This window comes from Rhipicephalus sanguineus, chromosome 1 (assembly GCF_013339695.2).
Source record: "Rhipicephalus sanguineus isolate Rsan-2018 chromosome 1, BIME_Rsan_1.4, whole genome shotgun sequence".
In the NCBI taxonomy this organism is placed as follows: Eukaryota; Metazoa; Arthropoda; class Arachnida; order Ixodida; family Ixodidae; genus Rhipicephalus; species Rhipicephalus sanguineus.
Window position 1 is genome coordinate 314,189,926 of NC_051176.1, and position 20,194 is coordinate 314,210,119.

The 20,194-nt window shown below is 46.8% G+C and overlaps 1 protein-coding gene and 1 pseudogene across 1 annotated transcript; one reads left to right on the plus strand and one right to left on the minus strand.

Annotated features, from left to right (window-relative positions):
• Window positions 1-361: 361 nt before the first annotated feature.
• LOC119383563 (uncharacterized) lies at window positions 362-1,600 on the minus strand (the record flags this gene model as incomplete). Its single annotated transcript, XM_037651795.2, has 1 exon — window positions 362-1,600. A coding segment is annotated over exon 1 (894 nt), but the record flags the coding sequence as incomplete, so codon positions are not given.
• Window positions 1,601-6,364: 4,764 nt separating this feature from the next.
• On the plus strand, window positions 6,365-19,989 carry LOC125757553 (zinc finger MYM-type protein 1-like; annotated as a pseudogene).
• The last annotated feature ends 205 nt before the right edge of the window (window positions 19,990-20,194 follow it).

Here is a 20,194-nt window from a genome sequence, read left to right on the forward strand (position 1 = left end):
TACTTTATAGACAGCACGATGTTTGACGTCTGCATCCCAGGTCAGTGGGCATGGGCTGAAGACTGCCTTTGCGAGTGCGTCATGCCGCTTGAGTTACGTCGGCGAAAAGCTGGTGGAGATACAAAATTTCAAAAAAATATTTCTCAAGTTAAAAAAATAATACCTTCTTGTAACTTTGTCTATGTTCAGCTAATACATAGAGCTTTCAAATGAAGTATCGTGCATATTTTTAGTCTGACCACCAAGGCAAGTTTTTTGACGATGAATACAGAGCTTTTCTCAAAAAAAGTGAAATTCGCATTTTTTTTCAGACGATTTGCTACACCTTCAGCGACTAAATTATTTTTCTTTTGTAGTATGTCGAACAGGCTTCCAGTATAAGTTCAGTGAACTGGGGACTGGTTGCAAATGGTGGCATAACTAAGGTTGCCTGCTGGTCACCAACACCAGTACGAATACCTGGAAAGCCCTTGTCAGCTAGTACGACGTCACCAGGCTCCAACATTGCTAAAAACTGACCTTCAACTGTTAGTGTAGCATCAGTAGCTCTGCCACCAAATCCTTCAGAGAGGAATGTAATTGCTCCATTTGGTGAAATGCCAATTAAATACTTTAATGTATACCTTCCCTTATATTGCGAATACCAAAGGTTTCTCTCCTCTATTCCTCGCGGCATTTCCGTTTCCAATTCAGTGCAATCGATAATTACCCTGCACATTGGGTAAAAAGCGCGAAAACTTGCAGGCATAGTTTTGCGTACTGCGGCACGTGACGGCCAAAATATCCAATCTCTTGTAGCAGTCTTGAGGTTGCTAAGAACAGATTTAAACATTCGAGATGGTGTTGAGCGATGGATGCAAAACAATGCAGCTAAAAAAGAAAAAGGAACACCATGTTTCATCTTGATGAAGAAGAGAAGGAGCTTGTCTTGGAGAGAAAGCTCAGCCACTCTTTGTCTTGAGGAAGGAAGAATACTTAGAAACAGCGCAAAAACTTGAAATGAAACTGATGTGAATGCTTGCAGCGCTGATTCGTTACTCCCAAGAGCCCGAAAGCCACCGAAGAATGGCATTTTCTGCACTGGACCCACACACTTGTCGGAAACCTTAATGTCGCAGATGGTTCCTTGATCTGTAGTCGACACAGCCCGGTGGCACACATAGCAACTCGCATTACCACTAGACGTGGTGGACAGGAAGATAAGTTCACCCATGACGCACTCGTTTGGCCCCTCTGTCATTGTGGATGCCTGCATGGAAAAACATTTTTACTGCTTTGAGCGATAAGCGCTTAAATTCGTAGTAAGGAGCACTTGCCTCCTGTGTGTGACATTCTTCGACAGCAACGGCGTCGTTGCTGACTATGCCGGCATCTTCAGAAGCAGAAGTATCGCTCGCGGCACTGGTGGTGTCGTGCAGTAGTTTAGCCGACATTGTTTTCTTCATTTCCTTTTGCCTGAAAATGAACACAACATAATATTCAACCACTACAAAAACCGTCTCTTAAGTCCCCCCCCCCTTCTCACTGAAAAAAAAAAAATGCTCGCACATGTTCTCTTCCGAGTAAATAAGACGCACAACAATTGGAGAAAAATACAGAAAGCGCATCAAATCGCAAACATCTTACTCTCATAAAAATCTGTCTTGCCAAGGATGCACAGAAACATCTTGTGCATAACATCACAATAAACTGAAAGAGATTTTCCATAGCGGTCTAAACTAGCGTCTGACAAGTGGAGTAAATCCTGTTAAATGACACTTGTCAAGCAACGCGCTTACAATCATTCCATCAAGCAGAAAATGTTTCAGCAATGAGACAAGCTAAACTTGCCTTTCATAGCGTTCAAGCGAACCGCCTGTCACCCTCTTCTTGTAAGATGATGGAACGATAGAGGGGTTGGATGCCTCTCTTCATCGGATTTACAGCTGCCGGCAAAGTGCTTACTGCATATCTTTGAATTTTTTGTGGGAAGCCAGATCGTACCGTTCTTGCTGAAAAAAAAAATAATACAGAAAGGTTAGCTTGAAATGTTTGATGAACTACAGTCGCTCAAGCACGCTGTTAACTCTTTGATCACTTGCCTGTCGATCGCATAAAGAACATTCAACATAATCAGCTGTACCCCCCGAATTTTGCAAAGATTACCGGCGTCAACAGTCTGCCAGCGTCTGATTCTCATCAACTAATGCAAGCTCGGTGAGAAAAAAGTCACAGTTTCGCCACAACGGCGAAGCAATGAATGCGATAGCAACAAATTCGAATGTAACGCGAAGAACGGAAAGCAGCTCGAAATTTCCAGGGCGTCACTCTAGCGCAAAGGACGCACGAAAAGAACACACAGGACGAGCGCGAACTATCAAATGTCACAGCTCGACACTTAAAAAAGCACGCTGCTCAAACATAAAGAAGGACACATGAAACGTACGCACAGGTATACACAGGACGAGCGCGAACTAACAACTGTCACAGTTGTTACTTATTTCTGTTTGAACAGCGTGCTCGTTTCGCAAACACGGCCGCCGCAGCGAATGAAGTGATCTTCGTACACTCTGTAACTTCAGCGGACATCGCGGTGAAAGAGATAAGTGCGCGCAGGCGACCACAAACTGTATGTTTCCAAATAATACTTACTGTTGGCGGCGCACAAGCTGTATCCATGTCTCTCGGCGCTGAAGCTCCCAGTGGCGCTTTAGGAAGCGATAGAACTTCGTCCCCGGCGAGTTGCCATAGGTACTGTGGCACCCCGCAATGCAGCAGTTGTTGTTACTTCGACTAGAAGCCATGCCGACGTTAAAATGATGTTTGTTATGCAGCTCCCAGCGAGAAAACTACACCTTACCTGCCTCACACTCCAAGCGCGAACAGGCGGGACTGCTCACCCCTCTCCCGACAAGGACGCGCCCGCTGCCGCCAGAGGCGCTCGCGGCGGCGCGGAGTTACTAGTGCAACCTGCCTATACAGTAACTCTAACGCGGCCGTTTCCCTGGGTGATAGCGTTCCCTCTCGGATCACACACGCGGCTGATTGTGCAAGCACGGTGTCGTCTGCGTGCGTTCCTCGGCAACTGCTGGCTGGTTTTCAGACCGTCGAAGGTTTCGATAAATTTTTCAGGGGAGTAATCAAAGATAAAGGCAAGCTTCTGTAGGATGGCAGGTCATGTACATAATGTTAATGAACTTGTCGTTTCGGAAGCGTGGTGACATGTCAGTGCGTGTCCCGAACGCGCATCAACGCTCTGTCGCAGACCATGAAGTTGACAGTAAATAAGCATTTTTATTCAATGGTCTCGTTTCATTTCATTCTGTTTTATTGTTTTGAAGTTTCCTCGAAACAGATGCGTCATTGACTCGACCTGCGACTGCAGAGTAGGCATAGCCGGCTAGTGCAAGCATGCTGCGGCAGTGGCCGTGTACCTGCAGATATATAGAAAACTGATTTTGTTATGTAATGCTAACAAAAATAACATACGAGCATGACAAGCGCTAAAAGGTACACCAGCCCTAAAGATATAAACTGTGAATCGAATACGTCTAGAACGAAAGGAATATTCATCACTGCCGAGCCTAAACAACATACAAAACGCGCATAAATGTTACCCCACCTTTGGTAACGCTCACATGAGCGAGCTGCTCCAGCCTTCTTGTAAGGGGATGGAAAAATCGTTGGGAGGCAGGCTGGGTGCTGCTGTTCACTGGCCTTAGCATTTCCCACGAAATCCCTACTGCAAAGTTTGCTATTTTCTGTGGCAGGGGCGGCGCCAGTGGGGGGCACGGGGGGGGGGGGGGCTGGAGCCCCGCCCCAGAATTCTCGCCTGCCCCCCCCTCCCCCCCCCCCCAAGAGCGCCGCAAAGCTCGCCCAAGGTAGGCGGTGTGAAACAAGATGCCAAATTTCGGTCATAATTTGAAGGCAGGTGCATGACAGCAGCGCTGCTTATACAAAGGACGATCTTGTTTAGGCATAACAGTTTATTGTAGGAAATGTCTTCTCACAAGCGAATGCCCTCTCGCCTGTGATAAACAGGCGGTTGAATTACAATGCGAACAGGCGCAAAAAAGAAAAAGGCTCCGACTGATATAGACTTAGAAAGGGTCTACACTTTGCAGTTCGGTCTGCTTGCGTGAACCATCAAGCTCGTGCCTCGGATGCGAGAGCCTCTTTTTGAGGCGCCTTCCCCTCACATACCGCTTCCACGGAGAATAAGCTTCGCTCTGCTAGGGTCGCATAACCGCGAGCGCTGGGTAACCCAAGACAGCCCGCATATACCACGCACGATACACGTGTCGTTCATAAGCGGACTAGAACACAGGCGAAGCAAACAGCGTGGGCTTGAAACCTTAGATGTTCATATACGGAGCCGATTCCAATACCGTTTCATGCGAACTCTGCTCGGCAACTGGGCAGAGTTGAACCTTGGCCATGCGGAGATCCCAGGCGCATCACTGAAGGCGGGATGCGCGTGTCGTCTTTCGGCGGCGCCAATGCGGCACGCCCAATAACCAAAGCGGACAAACTGCCGCGGTCTTCGTTTCGTTTGCTCAGTCCCCCGTGTAAGACAAATACTTTTTTTCTTACACCGTGGGAGTATTTTTCTTAGACCGTGCTCGATCGCTCCCAAGCAGTGCTTCTGACACAGGAGGAAACGCCAGCCCGTCTTGCCGCCACTCCAACGTGCAGTCTACCATACAGGACATTGGGTTAATTGCCTCAATATTGTCGCGAAAGGCAGAGTTAAGCAGAAGGTTTTTCTTTTCAAATGTAGTTAGAGACGTTCTTTTTCGACTGCTCTTTTGAGGGGAGCTACATCCGGTCGTTCCAGTCGCGCCCCATGCCCGAACGAGCGAGCGCCCAGCAGGGGGCTGCTGGACGACCGGCGACCGAAACCCGAGCACGTGTGTGCGCGTCGTTGCTGCTTGCTGGAATGTGCCGTTTTCAGAAAGTGCACCAGTTTTGTTCCGAAGCAGGATTCACGCGGCCACGTAAACTCGCGTGGGGATTGGTTACCTTCGGCTTGCCTGATTGGTCCTAACAAGCCGATTGCCGATTGGTGGAAAACCCCGAGGTTCGCGTACCCGTGGATGCTGCGAAACTCAATTTAAGCAGCGACTCGGGCCCATTTTAGGGAGAGCGGACTCGGGACCCAGCAGCATCGCACCACCAGGAACAGTCATGCAAGCCGACGGGGTATGCCATCACTTTCTATGTCTTGTATTATTTGCCCAGTGTATTTTGTAAATATAAGTTGTGTTAGATAAATGAACCCCCAATGAGTGCTCTCCGGAATCATCGTGTTGACTCCTCGTCGCTTGCCTGTGCGGACTTGCTCCCACACTTCTTCGTCTCCTGGTCTTCCGATGCTCTTAACTTTTAACAACCCCGACGTTTCGCTACAATATGTTGCAGAAAAGGTCCATTGCCGAATTTTTTTCGACTTCGAGCAAGCGGGCCAAGCAAAAAGGCGTCCCCCCCTGAGCTTTCTGCTTCAACAACTGAAGATTCGGAGACGCTCCAAGAACAAGGAAGTTCTTCTCAGTGCTCCGTTTCGATTCTACTTGAAGAGATTGTGTATAGCACCGCTTCTGACGACGTTTGCCCGTCCTCGCCGGTGCATATGAACAGCGAATGTGACGAGCTTTCCGCATCGTGGGCAGCAAGGAATTTGCCTGATTCAGCGACTGAATTCACCGCCTCTGTAGATGCCGACCACGCAGGCCAGTTCGAAATTCAAGGCAGAGCTAGCAACCCACACAGCCAACACTGAACCCATTTCCATCGAAGAAGTGGGGCACATTGAGCAGGAGCTTCAACTCGGTCTGGTATCGCCTATTTCTTTGGTTAGCGCGCCGGCTGACGCAGCTTTCTGTTACGCTTGCAGAATGTTTTCAACTGGCGCCAATGAGAAATCTGCATTTGTCAAGAGTGGATACAGTAATTGGAAAAACAAGCCCTAGAAGAAGACGCTGCTTTCAGAAAGCACGAAAACTCACTCGCGCATAAAGCTTGCCAGGCATCGTGGGTTTCCTACACGCAGGTGAAGTCGGGAGGGCAAAGCAAGTCAGTTACATCACATCTCAGGAATGCGTACTCCAGGGAGGTGCAGGAAAATCGCCTCTATATAGCAAGAGTTGCAGATATATTGCGATTTACTGCCGTTCAAGGAATCGCTCAGAGGGACCACGTTGAAGGTGCCACAAGTGAAAACAAGGGAAACTTCGTTGAGCTCTTGAACTTGTTTGCTAAATATGACGAAATTGTAGGAAAGAAATTGAAGGGTGGAGCAGCGAACGCGAAGTATGTTCATCATTCGACACTAGACCAGATCCTCGAGATTATCAGTCACATCGCATTAACAAGTATAAAGGAAGAGATGAAAAGTTCCCAGTGCTTCGCACTTATCGTCGATGAAACCAAGGACCTAAGCAAGACGGAACAGCTATCAGTTGTAGTAAGGTACTACGTCAGTGAGCGGTTGCTTGGATTGCGCAACGCTGAGCAATTGGATGCAAGGTCGCTCCTGAGCTACGTAAAGGAAACGTTGAATCGCTGCGGCATTCATCCTCAGCTTTGCATTGCTCAAACATATGATGGTGCGAATTTCATGAGCGGTACCTCACGGGGCGTCCAGGCGCTGTTCAGGCAGGAAGTGCCGCAGGCAGTGTACGTACATTGCATGAACCACTGCCTCAACCTTGTCATCGTGGATGTCTGCAAGGCGATAAAACCGGTGAGGGATTTTTTCTCTCTTTTGGAATGCCTCTATGTCTTCCTAAGTGGATCTGCCGTTCACTCCCTGTAAGTAGATGTGCAAAAATGTTGTCTTTGTCAGTGACAGAGCTGCAGCGTCTCAGCGATACACGATGGACCTGCCAGATAGCGGCTTGCAGAGCTGCAATGAAAAGCTTTCCTGCAATCCTTGTATGTCTCGCCGAAGTCATCGCTACAAACACCATGCGGGCAACGGCAGCTAGGGGTCTGCTTGAGCAAATTACCTTCTTGTTTCTCTTCAATTTAAGCCTATTTACCAATGTACTTGACCGCCTTAAGGTTCTTTCGGACCTATTTGCAAAGTAGATACTACAATCTTAGTCAGGCATGCATGCATCATGGCACGCACAGTCACTGACAAGTTCTCGAAAATGAGAAATTCGCAGAGCGCATTGGACACTGTGTGGGCGCAAACCTGCAGTATTTCTGAGGAGAACGGGGTGCCCCAAAGGGAAAAGCAGAGAACGAAGCGCCCTCCGCTCCATTTAGAGCAGTTTGTATTGAGTGAAGGACGGCCCGTTGAAGTAGAGTCTTCAGATTCAAAGGAAGCATTCAGAGTCAAAGTTTTTCTACCCGTTTTGTACCACCTCATTGCGGAAGTGACTAGGCGGTTCACGGAGAATAATGATCTATTCTGCGGAGTCAGCGCCCTCCACTCCCAGAGTGAGAATTTTATGCACATCTCCTTACGCAAGCCTTTCGCTGAGCACTATGCATGCGACATCGACAGCGTTGAAGTGGAGTGCAAGTTGGTAATAAAACTTCTTCGGCGCATCGAAGTTGAAAGGGAGTGCAAGATAGAAACATTGATGCAATTGGTGACTGTCTTGGGAGAGTATAAGCTAGCCTTCCACGAACTGCACAAGCTAGGTGTTATCGCTGTGACGATACCGGCATCGTCTTCATCTTGCGAGCGCAAATTTTCGTGCCTTCGAAGACTGAAGACTTATCTTCGCAGCAAGATGATCAACAACCGTCTGAGCGACCTAGCTGTGCTTGCGGTCGAGCGATCTCTTGCCAATAGGATAGATCTTCAGCGTGTTGTTGACATGTTCGATGCTGCGCACAGTAATCGACGTATACGTCTACACTACCCATGTAACACAAAAGAAGCTATTTCCCGTCTAAAAGACGTCTTGAACGGCTATCAAAAAGGGCTAATAGACCTCTTGGTCAAGACATTCCCGTAGCCGTAGACGTCTATCCGACGTCTGATAGCTGTGCTAATGTCCCGCTAGTTGACGTCTTTAGAAGACGTTTTGAAAACACCAAGATAAGACGTTTCATAGACGTTCTTGTTTTTTCGCCGTTTCGAAATTTTGGACTTTCGAAATATAAAATAAACTAATATAACTGTCTTTGCAGATGTTTGGTCGGCAGCCTGACGGCTACCATAGGAAGATAGAGATTGAAGGGACCGAAAGAGCTCCCGCGAGAGCACTTTCCTGTTTTTCTCACACTTCCTATGTCAGTCGTCGAGCAAGTGAGCAAACAATCAAGCAAGATCACTAACATACGTACATACCTGTTCACCCACGCATGTCCCCACTGTTGCATATATAAGTTTTCGACGCTGAGTTTACTCGCGTTTATTGCGGACCGAATCAAGTTGTTGCGGTCGCTCATATATGCCGCGTGAATTATTGGCTACTTCAGCACACCATACATATCCAATTTTCATGTAAAAGACATAGGTTTATAATAAATTTGAACACGTACGCAGGGGATCAACACGTATACTGTACTACATAAATGACGTTTAGCGGATGGCGCGCAAATAAATAATCGCGCTTCTCAGCAACAATAAATTATCCCATGATGTTGTCAAATCGGCTTTATTAATGAATAAAGCACAACCAAATGTGGCACAAAACACGTCGGAAGGTGACCGCACAAGGTGAAGCTGAGTGGCGCGGCAGCGACGTAAATAAAATTCTGCATGAATGCACTCCAAGTCTCGTCAAAGAAACTGCACTGGCTTCCGCATTAACTGGCGTGGTCTCAGGCCCAATATCTTGCACAAACAGCAGTGAAGAAAAGCTGCATACAGAGAAAGCAAGTAAGCTACGCAGGATTTACAACAAATAACAGATCATCAAGTCACTCTAAAGAAACATTTCCAATTACAGATATGATAAAATGCTGTCATGTATTAAGAAACGACAATCAATCATAACCGCACCTACAGGCGAGGCGCCTACGGTAGAAGCTTTGACACTTTGTCAGCGACAGGCCGGCGTAGTTGTAAGCATGCTTGCCCAAACTATGTCGGCCTGTCACTAGCATGCGTGCGTGGAGCCACGATCTGTAACGCGCAAAACATAATTACTCAAAATAGGGCGAGTCAGTCTGGCTTATTCGCACCGGCGCGTATACTATAGTTTCGCGTTCGACCACGCGGTTCAACTTGGCAAAGAACTGTTCACAGTTTAATCTCACAATGCTAAAACCTTTCAGTAAAAACGACGAAAGGTCAGGTGCACTTACCGAAAAAAGCACTCTATCCGAACGTGCACACGTTCTTAGCTGTTTGTCTGGCTGCAATGAAGGTGGTGAGCAGAACAATCGCTTCTTGAAACGAACGTACCGACGAACGTACCGTCGCAAAAAGCACAGTAAAGCTTGTTTCACCAAACACTGATGGAAAATATGCGACAGACAGTATGATCGCCGTTACTTGATGCCAAACAGCCCGTAATCCGTTCATCCGTTCATAAACAAAAGCTGACAACGCTACACAAAACGCAAATGACCGCCGGCCGTCGCCTAGCTCTGCTGCCGATCGAGCCGCCGCGAACTGGCGGCTGGCGCGAACTAGTGGAGGAAGAGGGGAAAGGGGGAGGAAGGAACAAGTATTCTGAAACAAGCCTCACCCTTCACTTGACCGAGCTGAGCACAGCGTCACCATACAACAGAAAAGACACAACGGTTCTCCCAAAATGATCCCGCCTATTGCTCAATATTTAGTGAACATTCCTGCCAATAGGTGTATCTGCCATCGACATTGAGTCAAGGTGGAGCGCCGAGTGAAAAGATGTTCTTGAACGCAGGGGTAAACATGCGCGCTTCGACAACACCCGCTTCGAGCCTCCGACTGCGCAGCACCAGTAGCATGCTTGCCTGGCTTGCCTGCGTTTGCTTCTGTTGTCGTTCGCTGTTGCGCGAGCGTTGCGCGGCCTTAGCCGCCTTGGCTTGAAAAAAATACACTTACCAAACTGCTGATAGAAACGCGCCTTGCGGAGCGAAACCAATTATTTTGAGGGCCTTGTTTTCTGCGTCTCTTCTTTCACTAAAGCGACAGTCACCGCTTTTTAGACATGCCGTTTTGGCGTCTTTGCGCTCGTGGACAAAACATTTGAAGAATCATTTAGGTAGTCGTTGCGTGCGCACTTTCCCCCAGAATGTCTAAAAATGTCTCAAAGTAGACGTTGTGGACTTCTTTGGCAGAATACACTCTGGCTATGTCGTAGCTGTTGAAAACGGTAATAAACAGTACGCAGGCATATTTGAGAGGCAAGTGCTTTATTTTGCAAAAATGTCTATTCTTGATCTTCTCGTAAACCAAGACGTCTATAGCCGTCCGTAGCCGTTTCGAGAAGTCTTTTAGAGGTTTTGTGTTACATGGGTAGTATGCTGGCATAATGAAACACTGTTGTACCTTTGCGGTGCACTCATGGGAAAATTGTTCGGGCACGCGTACATAGGAGTGAAACCTATACCGGTATCAGAACACCCGCTTCACCATCGAATAATCCCCGCCGTGCATAGGCGTATCTACCGGGGGGGGGGGGCGGTAGCCCCCCCCCCACTGAGAAATGTTGGGGGGACGGAGCCCCCCCACTTTCGACAGTGGGTATTGTCGGCTGCAGACTGGGAAACTAACAAGTTAGGCGAAGTTTTACTTGAACGGAGCAATAACGTAATTTTGTAATAAAATTTGTTCTACGATTCTGCTGCGACGACTGCCCTCCGTGTGTCGTGACCACGCACTGTAGGCTACCTGCCGTGCGGGCTGCCTATTCCACGCTTGTGCGTCTTGCGGTCGAGCATTGCAGAGGAGGCTATTGCTCAGCAGGGACTCTATAAGATAACAGCAATCTGTCATGATTTTATTTTGTCCTGCCTGGCCTGAGATTTAAAGGAGCACTGACACAAAAATTTTGCACCTTGTTTTTTTTTGTTGCAATAGATAGCTTATGATCTACTTATCACGGCTGCAAACCTCGTTTGCGCGAGTGCGCGACGGTTATTTATTTAGAGACTTTTTTAGAGCGCCCAGTCGCAGTTTCGGTTTCAAAGAGCACCGAGCTAGGCAGCGTCCTCCGGGGGCACAGCTGGCCACGTGAACACGCAAAATTGTGACGTAGGCGGCGCGCGAGCGTGGGTGCGGTGGGCGCCGAACCAGGTCAAGTGGCGCCAGCTATGGAAGATTAGAAACAACTAACAAACGCGTAATCTATGTCCTCCGAGCATTCGGAAGCGCCCATCTCGACTCGCTAAGCTTACAGCATCGATTATTTGACTATGGCTCTCAAAAACGGCGCCGAATCGGGACGAATACATTGCTGTCGAAGCTTATAAGGACATGAATCTAAAGCAAATGGAAGCATCAGTTCGGAACTTACACGTTACAGAGCGCACGGCGGCCACTTGATAGATTCGAAGTGGGCGACAACAACTTTTGGCGGTGCTGCCATGTTATTCGGAGGCGCGAATGCCTCGCCGGCGAAGCTTGCCGTGCAAGTTGGACAGCTCTCGCGCGTGCGGCGACGGCCGACGTTCTGCGGCACCGCGCCGTTGCGGCAGGCTTGCCGCTGCCGTGAGCGGGCCATAACATCTGCCAACGGGCACGACGAGCGAACAGCGGAAGAGAACACAACTAGCACACGCAAAACCGCAGGCACGGAGGAAGAAATGGCAGGTAGCACGGCACAAGCGCAAGGGCACAACCAGCCACCAGCCAACACAAAATCGTAACGTAGGTTTGTTTACACATCCGCCGCGTTGATGTCGGCGTCGCGAAGCGCTCGCATCTCGCTCAGTCGCGCGGCATGCACTTTAAAATTGATTTTAAATATGTTCTAGGCTATATTGGCCCTTGATATTTCGTAGACGTTGTGTACGGCTCCACATACATCTATTTCACTCATTATCTCGCCTTCGAAATTTTGTGTCAGTGCTCCTTTAAGCAATCCGCGACGCAAATATAGGCGTGAAACAGTAAATGTTTTATAGCCCGATCAAACGCTCTCCTTTTTCGGGAAATTCTGTTTCTTTGAAAACGAATAGCAACGCCACTGCTCCATATTCAAGCTGCTGTGAGTTGATGAGTGTGCAAAAGTGTCCAGTATTTTAGTTGTGCCTAGCCAGGACAGCTAAAATAGATTCCACTTTAGTCTCCGATTAGCCTGCTTGACTTGACTTATCATATGGTAGCCTGCAGCGATCGTGGCGGCTTGTAACAAGGCAGTGGACCCGAGCACATTGAGAAGCCCAACTTTCAAGTAAGCCCCGTCACTTGCCACCAGGGAGATGATCAGCGTCCATGGTTTTCCGGACTAAGAAGGCTGCCTACCTGCAAAGGATTGTGTCTGTTCCTGATAATGTTTATTTCTCTCGCTACCACTTTGTCTGCAACGACGAGTTCACAGAGCTGTACACGCGCAAAAACAGCTCCGCATCGTTATACTACAACTGAAAGTATCTATCATACACATATGAATCAATCTCGCCCGCTGCTAGAAGCAGCCGCTGCCAATGTGACTGGTGGGCAGCCTTCTTAAATTGCGTTCAGAAAGAGACACTCTCTGGCTATTCCAAAAAAAAAAGAGTTATTGTTCAGCACAGTAATGTGCTGCTTATTGTGCACACTTCATTTTAACGCCGCCAGTTTTCGCAGATTTGTGACATCGCGTAACAATTGGAGACAATTTTTATGGCACATTGAAACTTTTTTACGAATAGCGAAGAACCAATGACAAACAACACGCCGTATTGAAAATAGTTCATTATTTATTTTATGCTCACAGCAGGTGCTGTGAGCATGACCCAGAAAATTTCGACCAATCATTAACAGCTAACAGGGCCGGGCAAAGATACTTTGGAATTGTATCGCGATACGATACAAGATACTCAGGTAAGAAGTATTTGAGATACAAATACAAGATACCGCAACGCCGACTGTATCCGATACGATACATTCCAATTGTATCTTATGATACTTCGATACATTCGGAAATTTGTTATTATATATGTGTATATACGATGATGGAGCCCTAAACGCCGATGCACAAAAATGTTCGCTTGAAAGTTTATTAAGTGAGACCAAGTTTGCTTCATTTGGATGAAATGTCTGTTAGCATATCAAAAGTTCTTTTATTTCTTGCTCAAGGTATATTAATTGCGCTCCAAGACAAGTTATTGGGGTTGCTGTAGCTGCTTATCACGACATCTCTTTATACGCTTCGCTGATAACGGTTTTTGCTTGTCACTTTTGTAATTGGGTGGAGCTGATGCTCTGCTTGCCAACCAGCTAGCGGGCTGCCTTCTAATCACAAGAGCTTCATTAAGATGCCTCCGCACAATGGTGCAAATACCATTGTTAAGTTGTACCTTGCCCGTAAACGTATCACGGTTTTCCCAATACCCGATCACCGGACAGGTGTACGTCAGCGAGAACGTTGGTAACGACATTATTTGCGACGCATCTTGTTTACGTAGAGTACATACAACTGCAATTACTTTTATATTTCACGTATCTGCTGGCGTAAAGCGCTCGTGAGCGGCGTACTCAGTAATGCGCGATGTTTTAAAAATGTTTCTTTTATGAGAGAATATCTGCGGCCCAGAAAACGTGTGAGACGTGTTCTATAGTTGTACAAAGTGCCGCATGACACCGCCGCTATTCATACTATATGCCACTTAAGCTGCGATTACCTGGTGATTAGTAACGTTAAAAATATTTAGAGAAGGGTTTCTTGAAGGGCCAGTTGGTACATGATACTGAGGGGAACAGCGCAAAAAAGTGGACGGAGAAAGATTGAACACACGACACAAGCGCTGACGAACAACTGTGTGTAAATTTATTACACCTGGAAATATATAGCTGAAAACAGAAAACAAGAACCATCACGTGCACTTAAGAGTGAAAGGCAAAAACGAATCTGCCATGAGTCGAAATGTACAAGTTGACTACTCAAAAACATTATCTCTTTTTCCAGGAGGGCGAGTGAAGGCTCACTGACGCACATGTCCCCTTTCGTCTTGATATGAAAAGCCTCGTTAATTTCGCGCTCTGTCTTGTTACGATATCTTGAGAGTATCTTGCATTCATGAAAGAGCGGGGCGCAGCCGCACAAGGAGCAATGGGCTGCCAAGGTGCTGCTTGTTGAAGTCCTGAGATTATTTGCGTGCTCTCTCAGGCGGTCGTTTAAACAGCGACCGGTGTGTCCAGTATAGGACAGACCACAGGACAATGGAATGTCGTACACTACGTTGCTCACACACTCAACGTACTGCGTCCTGTGTTTCTTGACGCACGCTTGCTCCTTGGTATTGTCATCGTTCACTTTCTTGCAACGGCGGCCGAGCTTACGAGGAGCCGAGAAAACGAGTCTCACGCCCGCCTTGCCAACAATCTTCTTGAGCGCATGGCTCACACCGTGTACGTAAGGGATGACAGAAATTTTCTGTCTCTCCTGTGTTGGGCGTGTCCTGGAGCCACGTTTCGAAAACTCGCTCAGTAGAACTGCTGCCAAGGCACTGAGTAATTCTGTCGGGTAGCCGGCGCGTTTCAGTCGCTCGACCTGGGCGCTAAAGGTTCTTTGCACTTGGTGAGGGCAGGACCTCTTCAGAGCACTCCTGAGAACTCCTGAGAGAAGACCTCCTGAGAGAAGACTAAGAAATAAAAACAAATATAGCTAAGTAAAATAGAAAAGCGGTTCTGTATCAAGCACTGCGAATAAGTATAGGAACACGATACAGGCGGCACCCCGAAGAGCTAATAATAGGGGTGTGCGAATATTCGAAAGTTTCGAATATTCGTCGAATATTACATTCGAAATATTCGTATTCGATTCGAAAATCGTGTATTCGAAAAGTTTCGAATATTTGATAACTTCGAATATTCGAAAAATTCGAATATGCGGTTCGATTATCATGCATAAAATAACTCGTCTTCCACATTTCTGATGCGTTCGTATCGCTAAAAACGTTGCCGAGAGGAGCGATAAACATCGTAAGTACTCGGAGGCACGATATCTGCCTGCGACAAGCGCCCCAATGCGTATGATTTATTGCTGGTGCATCTCCGACGTGCAGCGCTGTTGGCGATCATGTAACCGTACATTTTCAAAATTATGCGGCCGTAACGTGCCGCACTACCACTCGTTCACTATGCGGGACCACTTCTGAAGAAAGACAGTGATCCACGTGACTGGTGGCGGACTGTTCAGATACCCCAGTCTGGCAAAGCTTTGCCCCATGTAACTTCTGTTCCAAGCGAGCGTGCCTTTTCAGTGGCAGGGGGGGGGGTTGTCTCTGTTACAAGGGAGCGCCTGCTGCCTGATCATGTGGAGCAACTCATATTTCTTCATGATAACATGTATTCATTACTTTCATTGAGCCGTGATATTTGCTTGTGTTGTGATGTGCATTGTGCTAGCCTGGACATTGTATTCTGGAGATAGCAGTGTATGTTGTGTTGCCAGTCAGGTTGTTAATGTTTTTTTTTTTTTCAAATAGCTACATGTTAAATAAAATATTGTTACTGTGGAGCCATTTTTCCTTTGATATTCGATATTCGATTCGATATTCGAAGGTGGATATTCGTATTCGATTCGTATTCGAAAAATTTGATATTCGCACACCCCTAGCTAATAATAATTGTGGCGTTTAACGTCCTACGGAACCACGATATTAGATAGACGCCGTAGTGGAGGGCTCCAGAAATTTCGACCACGTGGTCTTATAAAACTTAAATATAAGCACACGAGCATCGAATTGCGGCCGCCGCGACCTACGGGTTGGCAGTCAAGCACCATAACCACTAGACCACCGCGGCGGGTAACCCCTAATTAGCTATGAGAATTAGGCATTTCAGGTAAGACCACAGAAAATTCAGTGCCTATATCAAATAGCGTAAACCGACTCGCTGAGACGCTCATTAGAAAAGTGAAGCATTTTGTATGAAAATGTTTCTCGAATCTCTTTGCTAACATTTTTCAGATGGCTCCTAATTATTTACGTTATTATCATGAAAACTTAATTTCGCTATTTTACTAAGCAGTAAGCAGAATTTTTGTTCATGTATATAATCCAAGCACGCGCAGATTATTATATATTTGTTCTGAACGTCGCCTTGACAGCAGTAAACTTAAGTAGAATATAAGTCTGTAAACAGTAGCAGAAATATTGCAGAGAGCTAAAGTGAGAATAAAGCGGAGCGCTTACCTTGCCAGCACGTTAAAGATATATTGCCGTAAGCAGACCCAGAAAAAGCAATACAGAGACATAGATATCGGATAGAAAAGAACAGCTTAGAAAGAACTTGTGCTAACAATCCAATTAGGATTTTGAAAACTCATTGAATAAAAGAAAAAGAGACGTACGCCAAGATAGCTTCTGTTACGTGAATGCTTGTTCTGCTAAATCCCCTGCAGCATCGGTACCGGTGGTGCTATAGCTGTTCGAATCTTGTTTCTATATAAGTCAATCTCATTGCATGCAAGTCAAACTTTCATCGACGAGGTCCTTCGAATCGCCGATGTCGGAAAGCCACGAGATGCAAAGCAACCCCTTTTCTTGCATTCTTCCGACTTCGTAACGAAGCACAACGCAAGAGAAACTGATAACGATACTACAGCGGCATCACAATTTGTGCAAAAGACACCGCACGCATTGGAGTAGGTGGCACAGGACAGTGGCTAAGAGCGAAGTGCCAAGCATTGACACAACTAAAAAGGAAAAAAAAAAGAAACCGTGAAAACAAAATGTCCTCTGGGCGTAGACGTTCGCGCGTTTGTCTGTCGAGACAACGCGAGCACCACCACGTGACTCTGCTCCCTCAAGAGGACGCTCAGAGCTCACCGCCTGCCCTCGCTGGAAAACTCTGGCGGAAGGATAAAATAATCTCAGTCTTTAATTTTATTCTGGTTACTTAGTGGCAACAGTATCAGATTGGGAAGCGGAGTTCAGTCAGCGTTTATTGTTTCGCACGGTGGAATTACGATCGCAGTATCTTGTATCTTAAGATACACGATACATTCTTCAATGTATCGGAAATACAGATACTGATACAGGTCTTGCGAGACGTATCACGATACAGATACAACATACCCAAAAAGTATCTAAAATAGTATCGAAGATACATGTATCTTCGATACTGCCCAGCACTGACAGCTAACGACCTATACGGAAGGAAACAATGCGGGGTAGTTTAACGTTATAATCGCCCACATTTTTTCAAAGAAAGTTTGAGCTTACACAGTTTACGTAAGCAGGAACCGGACGGGAGGAGTAAAGGGCCACTTGATTGCTTTTCAGTCCAAACCACACCCAAGCTGGGAAAAGTGGGAGAGTATTTCGGCCGCGCGTTAAAAAAGTCACGTGGTACACAGAGCTGCTCCGCGCGCGGCGGTCGCGGTTGCCTAGACGACGAAGACGCGGCCGCGGCGGCACTCCGACCGTCGTTGGGTTCTGCGGCAGTGCCATGTTTCCTTTGGTATTACAAAGTATTCAGTGGGCATTGCGATGAAGCAGTGACTGCATGAGCTGCACGTCACAGCGCACAAATGCAACATTCAAGGGTAAAATTTAGCACAGCTTCACTGACTTGGCGTCGCGAAGACTGATGAAACTGCGGAGCTGGTGCCTTTTCCTTGGCTTTGGGGTGCGTTTTTTACTAAGTACTATTTTAGCTGTCGATACAGCGATGATAATATGACGCCGCTAAACGGTCCGTGAGCTCCTGCTTTGGCCACTCGCAAGTCAGGATCGGATTCCCTTCGTTGCTGGGCGGCCGACGTCTCGCTTCCCGACGAGTTTTGTCGTGCAGTTGCGGCGACACGCCTCTCTCACTCGAAACTCGGGGTCGGCCCGTCATCGTTGGGCCCATATGCTCTAGCGAATTCCCATCATATTCCCGCCGCGCCGCTTCTTCTCCCGAAGACAGAACCTTGTTCGTACTCGCCATACTCGTCGCCGAACGTCGTAATGCTCTGCGCCGACAGTGCACGCTTTTGTACTGCTTTGTTCACTCAGAATTTATACTTGCAGCAACAACGAAATGAAACAATGTTAGTGCTGTAAATCAAGGTGTGCGGCCTAGAGGTAGGGGGCACTCTTGTAAGCTCAGTGCGAGCAGTCCGGCCGCATTAGAATTAACACCACAATTAAAGCACGATATGCAACACGTACGAACTGACGGTCGGATGTCAACAAGCATGCACGCTAGCAATAAGCAAACATAATGATGTGCGTCTATCCTGGCCTCTCCTAACTCCATCGCACAGTAGTCAGGGAACACCAAGCCCAGCTACTCTGCCGAAATAACATAACACTACCGCAGAAGGGGAGCGCATACTATCGATACGACGGCCGGAGCCACCGCGTCTACGCGTATCCGTCTCCCCGGTCTCGCTCGCCTGGCAACGGCCAGACCCCCGCCAGAGGGCCGCACCGGCCGCACTTTTTTAACGCGCGGCCGAAATACTCTCCCGGGAAAAGTAGGAGGGCAAGGAACGACACCTAGCATATAAATTCGTAGTCATTTACAGTCTTATAACTACACACAACCAGCTCAATGTGGTTTGCTTAAGTATTAATCGACTGAACTTGGTCTTCTTCTTCAGAAAGACTTTATATTAGAGGGCTCTAACAGTAAAGAAATGGGCACTAGGCTTATCCCGATGACATCTGCGAAGTAACTTGCATTCTCAGCCACATGGTTTGTTTAATAAGTGAGAATGTACTAGAGTCATAGTAGGTTCTTCATGCTCATCGTATCTACAACGCCAGACTAAGACTTGGAAGTTTGCTGATGGAATGCTCAGATGATCAGGTTAAATTTGGCTGTACTTTTTAAACTTCACGGTAATATTTCCAAAATGTTATTAAACACTGCTGTGTTGTCGCGGTATAAGGCGGCCCAGCCTGCACAATCTGTTTGTGTAGATTCTTCCTTGATTTAAAACAGCTTTTTTTGAAAAGCAAGTGATCTGATCAGCTCTATAAATAGAAAAAATGTTTATATATATATATATATATATATATATATATATATATATATATATATATATATATATATATATATATATATATATATATATATATATACGGCGGTCAGAGTGAGCGACGCCAGCCCCCTCACTCGCGAACGAGTTGGTACGCCACTGCCGCCGTGGTTTGTGGTGTGCTGTCACAGCGCAGGCATTGGCACCTGTGGTAGCGACGAAATCTTCGAGGACTTTCTCGGTCTCTGTCGTCGCTTTGAAACAAACTGCAAAGGGTGCTGTCCGAGGCCGCGTAGGTGGCCTCGCTTGTCTGATGAACAGTGTATAGTCGGAGAGCTGACATTTGCGTTCACGAAAGCTGGTGTACTGTAATGCCAGATGTGAAATGACTGACATGCCTATGCGTGATCTAGTTTTACAAGTATATTATCTCTTTATTTTTGTTATTCTTTTGCTACATAGCTTTTTGTTATTCTTTTCGCCATTTCCAACGCATTGCACGACCAAGCGGCGCAAGAAGGGTGTTTTACCTTTGTTGTAATCTAGCGCGTATTGAGGAAACTTGGAATTGATATGAACCTTACTTACTGGTGTTATCTCTGATGCTGTGAGATTACTATTTCGAAGCTATATTTTGATCTATAGTTAACTGGTGTTATTTTATTGCTGCTGGTTACCTGCTTTATTTTCTTTATTCGGTACTGGTTTTTGTGCATGCGCTGTTCGATGCAATATATATATTTTCATTATATTAGCAGAAGCACTGCTGTGTGCTGCTGTGTGTGCTAGAATATCTTATTTACACTGGCGTGTTTAGAACCTGGGCCTTCATCCCAGTCAAACTGTTGTTAACATTTCAGCCACCGAGCAATTGTGTCCTATTGTGTTCTCGAAGATTTTAGTGAATGTACATAAGTAAATGTTAGCTTTTGCTTTTCACATCCTTTGATTCGTGGCTGATGCAGTGCTCAGTGAAGGGGCACAGCGCAGGTACTGACGGCTAACAGGCACACAGAAGAAAAACGCAGCGCCGACTTTCAACAAAATGGTTATTTCGCTTTTGCACAGCCATTTATACTGAATACTTCACAAAAAACGTTTTCGTAGCTGCGCACGGCTTCCTCTCAAGTTGCTGTCGCCCTGGTGTCTTATCAAGGAAGTTCAGCTCTTTTTCCCACAAGGCTACACTGCAATGCAGCTAA